This window comes from Micromesistius poutassou (assembly GCF_964030765.1).
Source record: "Micromesistius poutassou genome assembly, chromosome: 5".
NCBI lineage: Eukaryota > Metazoa > Chordata > Actinopteri > Gadiformes > Gadidae > Micromesistius > Micromesistius poutassou.
This window is the reverse complement of record NC_140275.1, coordinates 9741014-9758311: the sequence shown is the minus strand read 5'-3', so window position 1 is coordinate 9758311 and position 17298 is coordinate 9741014. Positions and strand designations below refer to the sequence as shown.

The 17298-nt window shown below is 51.1% G+C and overlaps 1 protein-coding gene across 2 annotated transcripts in view; it reads left to right on the top strand.

The window, feature by feature from the left end:
• The first annotated feature begins 667 nt into the window (after positions 1–667).
• kat6a (K(lysine) acetyltransferase 6A) overlaps positions 668–17298 on the top strand; it is a 34572-nt gene continuing 17941 nt past the window's right edge. For both annotated transcript variants that reach the window (XM_084468099.1, XM_084468098.1), the window contains exons 1-6: positions 668–774; positions 2631–4206; positions 15027–15135; positions 15465–15580; positions 16146–16227; positions 16697–16814. In XM_084468099.1, the coding sequence (XP_084324225.1) occupies positions 3457–4206; positions 15027–15135; positions 15465–15580; positions 16146–16227; positions 16697–16814 (1175 nt within the window). In that variant the 5' untranslated portion in view covers positions 668–774; positions 2631–3456. The remainder of the gene's footprint in view (positions 775–2630; positions 4207–15026; positions 15136–15464; positions 15581–16145; positions 16228–16696; positions 16815–17298) is intronic.

The window sequence follows — 17298 nt, the reverse complement described above, 5'->3', positions numbered from 1 at the left end:
GTGACGTTGGGCTTCTAACTACAAATACTATAGCGTAATCTTTGTTTGGCTAATAATATATCTGGTGATCATTACGCTACAAACATATCCCAGTGCTTCATAATAAGCTGTGTAACTCAAGATAGCCCCCTTTGTAACAGTTTAATCTGTGTCTGTGTGCTTTGCTTTCCGGTGCAAACACAGCTGCTACAATAGACTGCAGATCTCTGTCGGCAGTGAGGAGGGTGTCTCACTTTGATCTTTAAATACCCTCCATCGTTAAACCACACTCACTTGCTTTGATTTCCCCCCTGTAGACGCTTGCCGTAGGAAGTAAATTGAGACGTTCCCTTGAATCTCCCTATGTATGCGCGCGCGCGCGCACAGCGGTGGAGCGTAAACACCTAAACCCTTTTTTTCTCCCCCCCCCCCCCCTTGCTCCACACCATCTGTCCCTTTCTTCCATTTCATGTGTGCAACCGATATCCACCATCATAGCAACAACTCCGCTGCTGCCCGCCCATCTTCCCTTTGCAGGAGAAAAAAAAAAAAAAAAAATTCTCCGCCCGCGTTTTGCAGGCGGAACAGAGGCAGAACTATGCAGACGGTCCCTTGCCCTGACGGCTCAGTTTTTTTTTTTTCTCCCCCCTCCCCCACTAGCGGAGCTCCTGTTTCACTCAAAGATGGCGTCAGCTTTGGAGCCTCTGCTCTCTGGCTGCATTTTTAGTCTTGTTGTTGTCTCCGATTCGAAGGATTCCTGGCACGTTCGCCGCGGCAACTCGACACGAAATTCCGGTGAGTCGAATGTGGGAAGAAGCGGGGACATCCCCGGCGCCGCCGGAGCGTCTCCTCCCGACGAAACCCGAACTGGAACCCAGTTCGTCGGGGTTTCTGGGAACCGCGAGAGGTAGAAGGGGGGGCGGCGGGGGGGAAGGGGGGGGTACGGAGGAGAGATGGCTCGTGAGGCGGGCGGGCGGGCGGGAGGCAATGGGGGGGGGTGGTAGCTGGGTGGTGGAGGTGGTGGAGAGAGGAGAGAGAGGGGGGGGAGCAGAGCAGAGCAGCCGAGGCCTACTTCGTTCCAGCGGAGGCCTTGTCTCTCTCTCTCACCGCACCGCAGGCTGTACGTGGGAGGGCGGCGGATGGAGGAAGGAAGTCGCGAGGTGGGGGGACGACTAGGCTGTGTTGTGTTGTAGGGGGGGGGGACGCGCGTCTCGCGGGCGATGGGCGACTCGCCCGCCCGCACGCACGCACGCGAAGCAGAACTACGAGGCCCCTACAGACACAGAGCGGAGCGGAGCGTGCGTGCTGCTGCTTCGCGTGTTGCTGCTGCTGCTGCTGCTACGCTGGGACATTTTGCATCAAAGCTATTTTCTTTTTCTTTTTTTTTGTTGCCACTTGCCAGTTATGCCAATACGGCGGTGTGTGTGTGTGTGTGTGTGTGTGTGTGTAACTCGCATTGTGTCTTATTTGTGGAAGGCCGCGATCTTGGATAGTGGAGGTATATATAATTAAACAAAAAGAAAACGCGATTAACCGTTTGTTCCGGACGCGGGGGCTGTTATTGTTTGAAACGAGGAGGTGGTGGTGTGGAAGGGGGGGCGTCCGTCCGCCCGCCCGCCGTGAAATATATATTTTGGCGCTGGTGGTGAAGGCGAACCGAACCTCTGGCGTGGCGTGGCGTGCGTTTCTCTCACGGTGTTTATGTTTTGAGCCGGCGCGCTGTAGTAACAACACAACACAACCATTCCGGGAGAACCGGGGGGGGGGGTTAGCTTGTACGGGGCTAGCGGGCTGCTGCTGCTGGTGGTGGTGGTGGTGACACAACACCACCACCAGCAGCTTCTTGCTAAATAACAGCAGCAGCAGTTCGCGGGAAGATCTCTGGTGTCGGATCTGATGTCGGGATGTAGTTCTGTACGTGCGGAGTGTGAACAGGTGCTGGTGGTGGTAACCGGGCAATGGTTGCGATCGATTCGCCCGCTGGTACTGTGTTTCTGAATATCGGTAGCATTGGAGCTAATGTTTGCTAACAGCCTGTGTTTTGACTGCATCGCGTTTGTGTTGTGTTAGCTTGCGCTTTCGTTTCGATGTCTGCTGTAAACGAGGCTCTAAAGTCATGAAATGTGATCCATAAACGGCTTTTATCAGGTCCTAGATGTATGTTCATAGTTTGAAGAGTGATTTGAGAGAACACATAAGTGTGAGACTAGATTCTGTTATGGTCCCACCTGTCACCTGTTAGCCTAGGTCTAGATAGGTTAGATAGCAAAACGGATATTATTGCTTACATTGGACATGCACTTTTCTGCCTTTGTTGACCACAGATAGCCAGAATCTCAGTAAGTCAGTGCACTGTCCGGATTGCTGTATCTATTGGTCTAAATATCAAGAGGTCACACTTAAGTGTCCACAGAAGCCTGTTGGATTGTGTCCTGTGTTTATGCCTTAAGTGTGGTGCACAATTCAGCATCAAATAATGCATAGCTGGAAGTGATCACCCTTTTTTTTTGTTAAATTGGACCCTCACTCTATGTGGAAAGAAAGTAAATAATATGATTGTTGTAGAAGTACACATACTTGATTGTGTTAGACTTTTCAGCCTTCAGAGTGGCGGTGTGCTGACCTTTCTGTGTGTTTCTCTGTCTTTGCAGTGTGTGTCGGCTACTAAAGTGCGATGGGCATGAAGGTGATCAGCGCGGGCTGCTCCCTGGGGTGAGATCTATGCTTGGTCCCCGACCCGAGAAGCCCTGCCCCGCAGAATACGAGAAGACAAGGGAACCCAAACGACCATCCTCGTCTTATCAATTCCACAGAAACGAATATTGCTTTTTTTTTTTTCTCTCTTCCATTTTCTGGACCTCTACCATTGGAGAGAAATAACCTGAAACTAAAGGGTGATTTTTTTTTTCCTGAGAGAGACTCTGGTCATTGTACCCCCTCCCTTTGGGAGGAAAGGCCATTTTATTTTGATTTTTTTTTTTGGACGCGTTTTGTCACCGGTGGATGCAGAAACGCATCATTGTCGAGCATAGCTGACGCTCCATCCCTGACACCCACCCCCCCACCCGCCCCGTTCTCAGCCAGGCCGGTGGCTGGACCGTGGCTTGTAACCGTTTAGGTGGGGGTTGGATCTCGGAAGCTTATGCTATGGTGAGCTGGTCCCTACCGTGCTACTCACACTTGGACTCCGAGGCGTACTCCACGCGGCCCCAGGACAAGGGCTAGTCTGACGGAGAGGAGGAGCAGTGCGAGGAGGAAAGGGAGGCAGCCGTAGCGCCAAAAGGGTGCAGGCCACCAGGTTCTTCCTGGGCCTACAGCCCCCCCCCCTCCCTCCCCCCCTCCCCCTTCCCCCCCCTACCCCTTCCCTCTTCCCTTTTTTTACAAATAATTTTTTGAATACATATTTTTCTTGTTTGTGGACATCGCAGTCAGGCCTCAAAGGGGGCCTCTGCGGCCACCCCCCCCCCGACTGCAGCCATGGTGAAGTTAGCCAACCCCACGTACACCACATGGATCCTGGAGGCCATCAAGAAGGTGAAGAAGCAGAAGCAGCGGCCGTCGGAGGAGCGCATCTGCAATGCCGTGTCCATGTTGCACGGGCTCGACCGCAAGACGGTGCTGGAGCAGTTGGAGCTCAGCGTCAAGGACGGCACCATCCTCAAGATCTCCAACAAGGGACTCAACTCCTACAAGGACCCCGAGAACCCCGGGCGCCTGGCCCTGCCCAAGCCCCGCAGTGGGTCTGGCGGCGGTGGCGGCGGGGGCGGGGGAGGTGGCGGGAACAGTAGTAGTAGTGGAGGTGGTGGTGGTGGAGGTGGCGGTGGCGGAGGTAGCTCCTCCCACTCCCATTCACACTCTCACTCGCACTCCCACAAGAAGCCGGGGCTGGACTGGAACAAGCTGATCAAGCGGGCCCTGGACGGGCTCCACGAGGCCGGCGGCTCCACCCACAAGAGTGTGGAGCGTTTCCTGAAGTGCCAGGCGGACGTGGCGGCCTACCTGTCGGGCAGCGGCTCCATCGGGCCGGGCCTCTTCCACCAGCAGCTGAGGGTGGCCCTGAAGCGGGCCGTGGCACACGGCCGCGTCAAGAAGGAGGGACCGCTGTTTCGCCTGGTCAGCCGGAGCGGGACGACCTGCGGACCGAGCGGCCTGCACGAGGACGGGACCGGCACGGTGTCCATCGACTCGCTGCCCCCCGTGCGGCTGCTGCCCCACGAGAAGGACAAGGTAACGTCCCCCCCCCCGACGCACTCGCCACTCGCAACTGATGCGTCACACCAGTGCATCCCTGGCACACTCTTCGGGCAAAGTCGCCCGATTCGCTTATTGCAATCAACGCATCTGTCGGTAGCGGTCTCAGCAAAAGCGACCGTATAAACCTATTGTCAACGTGTTCATTTTCACAATTGACACGCCTCACTGCTTGGCAGTGAGGCGTGTGAATGTCGTTCTCGCGGTCAAGCAACACGGAACAATATTTACTACATTTCCACATGCCCCGTAGTTGGTTGTAGTGCTGGCCCACACAGGTATCCCATGCCCTTTTTATATCTGGATGGATTTGGTTTTAGAAAGTGTGTGTTTTGGTTGGAGGTGTCACTCTTGCCTTGCCTTACTATCTTTTCAGAAAGTTTTTGGTTATGTTCTGGAATTTGTTGATTTAGACAAGAGCAGCTAAAGTCTAAAGTGCTATCGGTATACATATACATATGTTTATATACATATATATATTTTTTACAAAAAAGATACGCTTGAAAATCCCATGTCCTTCATCTGCCCTCACACCTCCATTTACATCTAGAGACATGTCCTGCAGTGCATACAGCATGCTTCAAGCCTCTGGGCTACTCGTTGGGAATCCATAACTTTGGCAGTTCCAGACGTTTATCACTAAGACTTACTCCTGATGCTCTGCTCCACCGCTAGCTCAACTCCCGAGACGTACAGAGCTGAGTGAGATGTGATAATGTATCTCCAGCCCACGCTTTGACCCCCTGCTTATTAAACCGTCTTTCAGTTTTCACCATCACTTGTCTAGTGCCCTGCTCCGGGATATTGCTCCGTCCTCAACACTTGGTGTGAAGGGCATGTTAAGTTTAGCTCAGACCGTGGAACTCTGCTCGCGTTGGATTTCTCTTGTTAGATGTTGGGGTATGCAAGAGACTTCCAGGTGTGTGTGTGTGTGTGTGTGTGTGTGTGTGTGTGTGTGTGTGTGTGTGTGTGTGTGTGTGTGTGTGTGTGTGTGTGTGTGTGTGTGTGTGTGTGTGTGTGTGTGTGTGTGTGACGGTGTGTTGTGGTCCCAGTGTGCAGCGAGTGAGACAAGTCTCTTCGTCTGGGCAGGAGACGGCTGCTCAGCTTTGTACCAAAGTAGCGTAGTGTCTGTGAAGGAAGAGGTCGAAGAGACTGTGACCGGGGTTGATGCGGGGCCGGGGGTGAAAGAGGGTGAAAGATGGAGCGGGAGAAGTCGCATGGTTTCCGAGACACCCCCTGCTGGGATTCTGAACCGGCTGCTCCTCGTCAGAAGTTTGTCAGGAGGTATGAGACGGAGAGAGAGAGAGAGGTGGGCGGTGAGCGATGAGGGGGACAGGAGAAACGAGGAGATGTGGACGGAAGGAAGGAAGGAAGGAAGGAAGAGACAGAGGGAGTGAAGTGTGGTGTATTGTGGTACCATAGCAAGAGGTCCGGATGACGCATGTTCTGTGCCTCCCTGCACTCCAACCAGACAGTGAAAGAAAAAAGAGGTGGAGCTACAGGCGTGTGTTTGTGTTAGTGTGTGTGTGTGTGGCGGTGGTGGTGGTGGTGCTGCGGGATGATGCAGAGCAAAGGAGTGGAAGAAGGAGATTCAGACATGCAGGCGACAGTGGAGCGGTGGTACACACCCACTTGTGTAACCTGATCATAGAGCAGCCAGCCGCTAACCTCCCCTGCTCAAAGGGGCAGGGACACACACACACACACATGCACATCCGCACACACATGCATCCGCACACAATAACGTTTTACTGAGGAAGATGCAAATCGACTGTCGCTCCTTGTGTGCAGGGATGCAGTAGTGGGTGTAAATATACCGTACACACACACATAGCGTACACACTGGCCCCTGTGCCAACGTGCGTAAACATAACGAGTCGCAGTCACACAAAGATGTATGCAAACCAGAGTGAAAACGACACTCTAGGGTTGTTTTCCAATAAAAAAAGGAATACATTTGCTTGTGTCAATACATTCAGACCTGCATCCCCTGCATATCCAGGCCCACACACACAGTCTACAATTCTCAACAAAAAGGTGACCAGTGGTCAGCCACTGCTCGTGTGCGCCATTGTTGAAACTTACTTGACGTCAGTTACTACAAAAAAAAACAAAAAACGGTTACTTAGTTAGTTTGCAGGGATGAGAGGTGAACCACAAACACAGTTTGGATGTACTGCAGTGCAGTGCGATACGCCACACGCACAGCGTCCTGCTAGCCTTTGTCATTGGAACAAAGAGATCCGTGTTGGGTGTCTGGCCAGTGCAAACCAGGGTGAATCCAGAGGTGAAACATTGAGCGTTGGATGTTCCCGCTTATTTTTTTTCCAACTTGTTTTTTGTGAATCAATGTATTCCTCCCTGCCTGGGTGTCACATGCACACACACACAGGCACAGGCAGATACAAACGCACACATTGTGGATACGGTGGTTGTTGAACACAATCACACTCGATGCAGCATGTCATGCGTTACCAAACTGTGTCTTTTGATTATAGAGAAAGTAGAATTGTTTTGTCTTACGAAACAAAGGATGCATGTTACCCATAACTTGATACGAGGATAGCTTGATGGCCTCTTCTTGCCATGCCTAGTGACAAGGCCTCAGGAATCTCGGCCTACCCCACTTCTGTGACAGCCTGCTGTGTGTTTTCATTTGGATTGGTGATTACATTTTTTGATTCATTTGATTGATTGTAAACCTTTTCTGTTTCCAGTGCCACGGGGGCTATTCCTCTGTATGGCCTCGCCAAAAGTCTTGGCTCAGAGTTTTCCCCCCCACCCTCAGGGCTCAGTGGTTCTGGCCCATGAAGGCCCAGGAAGCCTCCACTGTCTGGATCTATTGATGGTCAGGCGAGTGGCTGCGTCAAACAGCAGCCTTTTCAAACTATAACAAATGTATTTGGACAGCCAGATACTTCTGTGCCTTGACGGACAGGGCGGTGAGGAAAGTGTGTTGATAGAGAGCGGCAATGACATGTGGGACAGGACGGCACATGATGGGAATCCTACCTGGGTTACTACAAAGCGTGACACCTACGTTGTCCGCCCACTATTGGATTGAGTCACTTGTAGCTGTGGACTTTGACTAGTGAGACGGGGTTGTACTCAGATAAACAAAGTCACATGATCAACCACCATGCCCACATAGGGCTGTGCGATATGGACAAAATCTTCCATCAGTTTTATGTCAGATTTAAATCGCGATTATAGTACGTTTTCTGTAAACACTATGACATGTGTCTACCCGGAATCACCACATCCCTCATGACTACTTTTTAATAACCCTTTCAACTGAATAGAAATAAATAAATAAGGCACTTTCTCTTTTTGTCTTATTTGGAAGTGACGTAGAGCAGGACTGTCACAGAATGAGGAACAAAAAATAACGTATATATTGACAATCTAAAAACCTAGTTAGAAACACTGTTTCAAGTCTCTAATCTCCAACAGTTTTGCTTTTCTTTCAAAAAGATCACATCTTTTGACTCTTGTTCTGCCCCAGACTTTCGCTCCGTTTCCTTGCATGTTTGTTTCTGTATTTGTCGCGCACGTGTAGCGAGCGTGAAGCAGGATCAGAATGACGTAAAAAAAAAATACTGGCGTTAAGTTAAATAACGATACGAACGACGGAGGGAAATATCTATTGATAGGCATTTTTTCTCTCGTCCCCGAAATATATATACCTCTCGTACTGCCCTATGCCCGCATATGCTGCGGTGTGGTTTGCATTCGGACGCCTTTTTAGACAGGTGTTTGTGTGTGGCCATGGCGACCGCTTTGTAAGGATAGACACACACACACACACTCCACGGGATTAACCCAGAGACCAGAGGGGTCACATGGTTCCAGTCTGGCCCAGTCGGTCAACCCCCCCCCCCCCACCCCCCCCTCACCAGTGACCACAGAGCTCTCTCTCCTCTGGTAGTGCGAGGGTGACGAGGAACCACACCCTGTTGGCGCTAGTTGTTTATTATATTTGTTTATGATGGGGGGTGTTAATGCTTTATCGTTTTTTTTTTTTTTTTTCATTTGTTGATGCCGGAGCAAGAAGGAAGTGTTTTTATTTGCGTTGTGCCCTTGCGCCCTCTCGCTCTGCTATCATTCCGTGTTGTTGTTGTTGTTGTTGTTATCACCCTTCAGAGACTAGATCAGCAGACGGCATCAACCATAAAGGATTATGATATCTACTTTATGTGTTGTGTTTAAGGTTAACTTGTATCTGGCAGTTATATTGTACCATTCTGGAGTGGCGCAGAGCAGACTGCGGTTATTGGTGTCGGCTCTGCACAACAATACTATTGATGCTTGCATGTTTCGGTTCCTGGCTGCAGTCTCTGTTTTGTTCAGGATGACAGGAGGAGTCAAGAGGTGACGGGGTGTAACATCTGTAACACATGAAATATTGATGACACCACCCGAGTCTTCAACGCAGACAAATAGCCGATCAAATCACGAGGAACGTCCTGGTTTGTGTGTGTGTGTGTGTGTGTGTGTGTGTGTGTGTGTGTGTGTGTGTGTGTGTGTGTGTGTGTGTGTGTGTGTGTGTGTGTGTGTGTGTGTGTGTGTGTGTGTGTGTACCCTCTCCTGGCTCCCCTGACTGTCCTTTGCTCGCCATCGTCAGCCGTTGTGATTTTTCGGAGGGGGATGAAGGGTCACGGCGTTGATGGTGGTTGGTGGTGTTGTTGGGGGATATTTGTATACTCCCCATCTCCTTGGTTTAGCTGGAGCACTATGGACCCCCCCCCCCACCCCCCACCCCCAATGAGAGGGGGTCATTGCCAGGCCATGAGGGGGTGGGGGGGGGGGGGGGGGGGGAGGAGCGGAGTCACCAAGGGGTCACAGACTCGTGGATATCAAACCTTGTTTCCTCCCAGAGCACCCGTTAGCAATATGAGGCTATGGCCATTTGGACGCGGACAAGCGCCACGGCCCCCCCCCTCTTTTGTGTGTGTGTGTGTGTGTGTGTGTGTGTGTGTGTGTGTGTGTGTGTGTGTGTGTGTGTGTGTGTGTGTGTGTGTGTGTGTGTGTGTGTGTGTGTGTGTGTGTGTGCGGTAGACGTCCCACAGCCCGTCATATTGGTGAAGAGCGATCTCTCTCTCTGCCCCGCGGTTGCCCTCCCCAGCAGCTGGAGCGGGGTGAACCAGAGTTCCCCGCGGCCCGCCGGCCTAGTGTCATCCAGGGGACGTGTGAAAATATCACACGTGTGTGTGTGTGTGTGTGTGTGTGTGTGTGTGTGTGTGTGTGTGTGTGTGTGTGTGTGTGTGTGTGTGTGTGTGTGTGTGTGTGTGTGTGTGTGTGTGTGTGTGTGTGTGTGTGTGTGTGTTGTCGCAATTTCCCTCCAAATGTGCTGTTGATCTCTCCCAACTAGTCTGGCTGATGCCGGCAGGCTGGCTAATGGCTGCTGTCCTCTGAAGAGGTAATCGAGCTGTTACATGATCACACGCAGGTCGTCGTGAACTGTAATGGGTGTATTTATCCACTATGTAATGCCCCTCCCCCTCCTCCCCCCATCCACCATCCTTCCACACAAAGGCGCCGTCACACACACACACACTAACACATCCCCGTCGTTTGCGTTTGTTCAAGGTGAACACATTAGGTGTAGTTGCCGAGGGGACGGTGACGGGCAGAATGCCTCCAGACATCGATTACATGCCTGAGATGCGTCCCTCTCTTTTCCCCTGCCGTCCTCTGTGCTGATGTGTGTGCTTCTCTTCCGTTCGGGAACATGCCTCACGGACGGAAGGGTGGAGATTACCACGATGCACAATGCTAGGAGTAAAGGCTCGGTTGTGGTTGTTGGACATTCGCTGACAGAGCGACTGCGTGGTCGCTGCTTGCGTTGCGTCGACGTCCAACCATAACTAAGCCGTAAGGGTTTGAGGCTGTGTTGATGGCTTGAACGTTAGGATGTCTGTAGAAGATGTATATTATCTTTTATATTCTCTGGCCAGTTGTTTTGGGTGGATCCTCATTTCTACAGCCTTTGATGCGATGTATCGTACATCTTATTGTCAATTTTGGGACAAACGCCGTGAACTGCAAAGCGTTGCCCATTGGCAGTCGCCCTCCAGCGTTTCCTGTTGGCGTCCGCTCTGCAGGTGACACACTCTGCAACGAGCCGTCAGCAGTGTTTAATTAGTCTGTTTTCAACGGAGGAATTGGCCCCCTCTGAGCAGCCCTGCCAAGAGAGTGAGGCGCTGTAACGTTACATTAGCGTGCTGGGAGAATGCGGCGAGGGTCTTGGCGCGGTAGCCAGAGGTATTGGACCACCAGCTGTTGGACGACACCGCCAGGGACCGTTGAGCCGCGTTCGCTTGCCATCAGCAGCCTGCCGCCAACAGAAATCCATACTTCCTCCTCCTCCGTGTGTGTTTTGCGCATGTGTTCGACGTGCGTGTGGTGAGGCCCGGGTTTAGATATGCAATTTTCGCATTGTTGATCTGTTGAAAAATCGTGTGTGTGGAAGGGTCATGGGAGATCAGTCCCATGCTAATGAAAACCTTGACTAGAGTCGAGACAAGGGCAGCGGGAGTGCTTTTCTCCCATCCCTCTTTCTCTCTCCGCCCTTTTACACTTTGTCGATATCCTCCTCTGGTCTCCTTTCCTCCGCTCTCTCTCTCTCTCTCTCTCTCTCTCTCTCTCTCTGTCTTGCTGTGTCTCTGTTGGCCGGGGGCTGCGTGTACCACAGTGATCTTGAAACAGATAAATAAACAAGGCCACAGTGTTCTGTTTATTCCTCGTCATAGACGAACACAAATGGCATGGGGCCTGGGCAGCACAAACAAGCGAGACGTAGCAACATCAACACAGCATTATTCATCTAGAGCAAATATCTGCAGATATTAGGGGCTTACGGCTTCAGAAAAGCAAATATTTGTGTGTCTTCTGTTTATGACTATTATTATATCAATACTCGAGTCAGACGGCAAACGACTTGTGAACACGTGCCATTATTAATGGGCTGTCACAGACACCATTATTAACGGATTCATACGAATATCCAAGTTTATGAACAGGCAACGAAAACTCGTTTTTTTTTTTGTTTTTTTGTTTGCCTTTTGTTTCAATCACGAAGCGAAGCCCAGGATCCGAATAAAGGGACTGAACTGGGAAGATGCATTTTTAAGACGTGCATAGAAATGCTCCAAGGCAAAGCGTCACAACAACAACAACAATAACCAAAATTCCAACAACCGGTCCAGTCCCCATTGTCTACCCCATCTACCCCCCCCCCCACCCCCCCCCCCCCCGCCCCTGACGCGAACAGGAAGTAGGCCGTCGCCCCCGACGCGCTCCGGGGCTGAATTGTTTTTGTGTTTGGGCATTGGTATTCGTTAGTGAAACCAAACTGCTACCAGCCAGCCAGCGCCCTGGAGGGGCCTGGCTGTGTCTCTCGTCACAAGGCAGACCTCTAACCTGCTGAACGTGTTCTGCGTTGGTTTGTTGTTCTGGCACGGGATTAGTCCAGGTGGCAGGTCAAGTCGGCCCGAGCCCTTTGCTGTTGACACAGCGTTGTCTTGTGTCTCTGGCTCATTCCCCCCCATCTCCGCCCCCCACCCTCCACAAACTTTCCTGCAGGCAATGACGACACGCTGACACACTCGGCCTAAAAAAGAGAAACACGCCGCAATTACTTGCTTCACACACACAAAAAAAAAAAACTTTGGTTTCCAGACACGGCCAGAGGATTACTGGCTGTTGGAAGGTCCTTCACAGCCAATATTGGCTTAGGGAGATTTGGGTGAGCAGTGAGGGGGGGGGGGGGGGGACTGACGGGAGGAATGGGGGGATGGAGGGATGGCGGCGGCGGGGGGGTGGAGGAGAGGAAGAGGGATGAGGAATGAGGAGAGTGTGAGCCACATAGAGATAGAGGCGTGGGCTCTCGGAAGGAATTTGAGGTTTGTCTCTCTCTGTATTCCTGTCACATTGGCGGGAACAGGAAATAAAAATTTTTTTCTTCTTTTCTTTTTTGTATTTTCCTTTTCTGTCTGGGTCTCATTTACAGTGGCAGTCCACAAACTAGTTTCCCTAGCTGTGTGTGTGTGTGTGTGTGTGTGTGTGTGTGTGTGTGTGTGTGTGTGTGTGTGTGTGTGTGTGTGTGTGTGTGTGTGTGTGTGTGTGTGTGTGTGTGTGTGTGTGTGTGTGTGTGTGTGGGGGATCGGCTCTCTATCTCTCGGCCCCTCACTCGATCACCGAGAGAAGGCGTGCGCGGATGACCTCTGGTGCAGAAGGAGTTAAGTGTCAGGCGTGATTGAGTTGTTGGTCTCACGCAGGCGGCTTCTAAGCTGCATTTTTCTCTCTCACGCTTCTCCCTCTTCCGATCCCTCTCGCTCTCTTTCGGTTTCTCCCTCTTTCTCTCTTCCCCCGTTTTTCATTTCCTCTGTCGGCCGTTTTCCTTTTCCTTTTCCCGCCTCGCCACATATCGCTGCTGTTGAGGCGTTGTCTCTGATTGGGTCTCTCATTCTCCCTTTTCAAACCAGCCCTCTGTTTCTGTGGCTTTGTATGAACTGAATGAGTGTCACCTGGGGCACAGTGCTTAGTGGGGACTTCCTCTTTAGGTCCCCTTTTGTGTTTTTTTTTTTTTTTTATTTTTGTGTGTGAAAACGCACACCCGGTGATTCACTTAAGGTGCTTTCACACCGGCACTGTTTATTCCGTTTTTTAATTGAACCCTGCAGTGTTTCTCCCCATAGTGCGGTGAGTTTTGGGTGGTGTGAAAATGCATCGGAACTCAAAACCAAACCAAACAAACACACACACTCTGGTCCGATTTTAAAACGGGCGCCGCGGTCCGCTTGTAAGTGAACTCTGGTTCGGTTTGCGTGGAGGTGGGAACGTGATCGTCCCACAACCCACTTATGGGTTGAATCTTCACTTTTGCTATGAACTGGAAATAATAAACGTATTCTGCTGGCTATACTTGAACTTTTCTCAAAATAAAATGTATTGTGGTCAATTGTGGTGCCACAGAATCGAAATATATCCGGATGATTAGATAAAGCAATTAGATGCGGTCAAAACAGCCGTTATTAAATTATTCAGTGACCATATAGTGGAAATGGAGTTATTTTTAATTTGTAGATGCAGCAAAGCAAAAACTAAATAACCCCAAGACCGCACAAAGTCGTTGTTGCTTCGTTACAATTGTCTGCATGAAGGAAGCATTGTGAGTTTCCCTCCGATTTTTGTCGTCCAATGGACGAGCAACCTGTTCAACATCCTGTCCTGTGTTCACATGGATTTTGTTTGCTTGCTTTACCGAATTTAAATGCAACAAAATCCCAACTAATAAGTGTGAAGGGTCAATCAAATGTAGAGGCAGCTCTTCCCTGAAGTGGCGGTGTCGATGGTTAACCTTTGACTACCTTGTGTGATTGTGTTATGCATAATGCAGTGTACCAGGGAAATACATTATAGCCACAAGCTATTACTTATATAATGTAGTCCCAGGTTTTACATTGACTCATAATTGAGCTGGAGGAAACACAGTAAAATAAGGCTCTGCTAATGCTTATCGCTGTACCCCTGCCCTCCTTTTCCACTGCTTCATCTTTCAGTTTGTCTGTCTCACCCCCTCATTTACACACACACACACACACACACACACACACACACACACACACACACACACACACACACACACACACACACACACACACACACACACCACCTTGCTGTTGTCCTCTGTGTGTGTGTGTGTGCGTCTGGCTGGATGGGAGGTGACTCAAGAGGGGGAAATGAACCCTATAAATCAAGCGGTTGTCCCTGTCTCCTCCCTGCCTGGACCTGCCTGTGTGGAGAGCTGTGCACAGACCCCGCCCCCCCACAACCACCCTTTGACCACTGCAACATTACCATAACCCTCTTAGCCAAGGCAAACGTTTTTCGAACTGAGCCGAAGGATTATGCTGTCTTATGAGGTTTTGAAATTGTTGTTTATTGTATTTTAGTTAGAGGTTTTTTTTTTTTTTTTAAACCCCTGACCAGCAACAAGACCTTCCCATAGATATATATACAGACATACACACACCTTCACGTGCACACAACTCGTCGTCATTGAAAATGAGGGAAACCTCAATGCCTCAATTACGAGTGTAAATAATAAAGGTTTGAAATGAAAAAAAAAAAAAAGAAATTAACTTTCCGTATACGCACGAAGCAGCACGAAACCATGGTGATCTGTGTAAGATGTTTACCTTGCAGGTCACGCACCACAGCGCAGGGTTGCACAGTGTCAGTATTGCCGCTGTGTGTGGGTGTGGGTGTGGGTGTCGGTGTGCATGCGTGTGTCTGTACACAGAGGAACATCAAGATAAACGATTACATCACCCTAGGCGCTTGAGCATCCAAGTGGCATGCTTCAAGTCAAACATAAGCACCTACAGCCCCAGGCGTGCCCGCGACGTCTGGTCCTCTGAGTCCTGTTCATTATGGTCCGGTTGCTCCGTACGTAACGCTGCACACAACACGCAGTCTGAACTGGACCTTTGATGCCACCGCGCACAAACCCATCATGCCCTGAACAATGCACCGCTTTCCGGCCGTACTCCTGTGGCCTTGTACATCATGTACAATGAAGTTGACTCATTTTAATGTGAACGCTCTCTCGCTCTCTCTCTCTCTCTCTCTCTCTCTCTCTCTCTCTCTCTCTCTCTCTCTCTCTCTCTCTCTCTCTCTCTCTCTCTCTCTCTCTCTCTCTCTCTCTCTCTCTCTCTCTCTCTCTCTCTCTCTCTCTCTCTCTCTCTCTCTCTCTCTCTCTCTCTCTCGTCCCTCTCTCTCGTCCCTCTCAGCCCGTCGCCGAGCCCATCCCCATCTGCAGCTTCTGCCTCGGCACCAAGGAGCAGAACCGCGACAAGAAGCCAGAGGAGCTCATCTCCTGCGCCGACTGCGGAAACAGCGGTGAGTCCACGGCAACCGAGTCTACGGACGCGTCACGCCGCACGACGTGGCACCAGCACCCTTGTGTTGACCCAGGGCCCTAAATTTAGATTCCAAACCAGGACCTGAGCTAGTCCCGAGACGCCTCATCACCCCCCTCCGGGGCTTGTTGCACGTGGAGACATGTGCTTTTTATGTTTATGTCCTTATCTGGACATGCCCTGTGTGCCGCGCCGGCTTTGAATTGTTGTTGTTGTCAAAGAGTAAATCCTGGGCTTCCTTTCAAGGCAGCGTTGGGACGCTATCAGATTGAGACGTCTTGTGTGTGTGTGTGTGCTGTTGTGCTGCAGGCCACCCGTCCTGTCTGAAGTTCTCCCCGGAGCTCACGGTCAGGGTCAAGGCTCTCTGGTGGCAATGCATCGAGTGCAAGACCTGCAGCAACTGCCAGGACCAGGGCAAGAACGCGGTGAGTAGAGAGGCCTGGGCGTTGGCATGACACCAGGGCAGCGAGTGCCCATAAAACATGCGCGGTCCATGCAAGTGTTTACGTGATCATCCAGCCCCAAATTGCATTGTAACAATGTCGCATTGCATTTTCACAATGCATGTTCTGCAGGAAAGGGGATGTGTTTTCTCTAAGTTCCCCGTGGTTTTGTCATTATAGATTCTTATCTGTGAGTCCTTTGGATGGTATTAATCACCTCCGGTTCCAGTGATCAGCGCTGAAATGATAACGTAAACCTGCGCTCTTGAGTAACGCCCGCTCGTAAACCCTGCCATTGACTCTGGGAATAAAACAAAATGAGGAGAAATCGACTGTGCGTCGTTAAATCTTTATAGCGTCATTTTCTGTACCCCGGTGGGTAAAGAAAATGACCACTTTGCTTCCTACACAAACACGGCAATGACCTTAAACAGATTACGGGGCTAATGGCAAAGTGGATTAGTAGTTTTAGTGGCTAATGGACTCATTTACTTAATTTGTGTCCCCCTTCACCCCTATCCCAACCCCGCACCCCTCCCACCCCCAGGAGAACATGTTGTTTTGTGACTCGTGCGACCGCGGCTTCCACATGGAGTGCTGTGACCCCCCGCTCACGAGGATGCCCAAAGGTACGCCGCCGCCGCCCACCCACCCGGTCCACCACTACTGTCCGTTTGGTTCACAGCTCTCTCCGTGCGCATCTCCACAACCCGTGGTCCCGCAATGCTGTGAGGTTCAGGTTTAGACTGGAGCTGCAGCAACGGATCCATACATTCGATCAGAGTCGTTCTTCACTCGCGTCACGGTTTAGTCTGTAACTGTGACCCCGCCGTTGACAGCGGCTCCACCCTGTCGGCTGTCTGGGATGACAGTCTAATCCTCTCTCTCTCTGTTTGTCGGTCCCATCTCGCGCTTTCTCTTACTCTTTCTACCTCAATCTCCACCTCTTGTATCCCATGCCCTCTCTTTCTCTCTCTCTCTCTCCCACACCCTCTCTTTCGCTCCGTCTCTCTCTCTCTCTCCGTCTCTCTCTCTCTCTCTCTCTCTCTCTCTCTCTCTCTCTCTCCCTCTCCCTCTCCCTCTCTCCCTTCACACCAGGCATGTGGATCTGTCAGATCTGCCAGCCCAGGAACAAGGGGGGACGGAAGCTCTTACACGAAAAGGCGGCACAAATCAAACGGCGCTACAATGCGCCGCTGGGGCGACCTAAAAACAGGTAGGAAACGGGTAACATGGGGTAACATGGCCCCCCTGCTGTTCGGTGTTTTGGGGCCCCCATGTTGAGCAGCACAGCAAGGGGGCCCTCTGCCTGCCAACTGTGTGAACACACACGAAGCAAGCCAACAACCTCGAGCGCACGGCCAGAGCTAAAAACAGAGGCTAGGAATATGCTAAACGGAAATGGGTTATTGTTTAATTAACCTATGTTGTGTTGGTCTTTTTTTCCGAAACGCTACCATTCTCCAGAAATACGATTTTAATTAGTTGTATTCCGGCCTTCTATCAGTGAGAGTGCCAGCTTCCTGCAGTGCCTGGTTGTAATACCATGAAGTGTGTGTGCGTGTGCGTGCGTGTGCGTGCGTGCATGCGGCCATGCGTGTAAGTGCGCATGACCCTTGGCTCACCTCAGCCCTACTCCGACTGTCGGTCGCCTCCCCCCCCCCCCCTCCGGCAGGTCAGCCCCCCCCTCATCCACATCT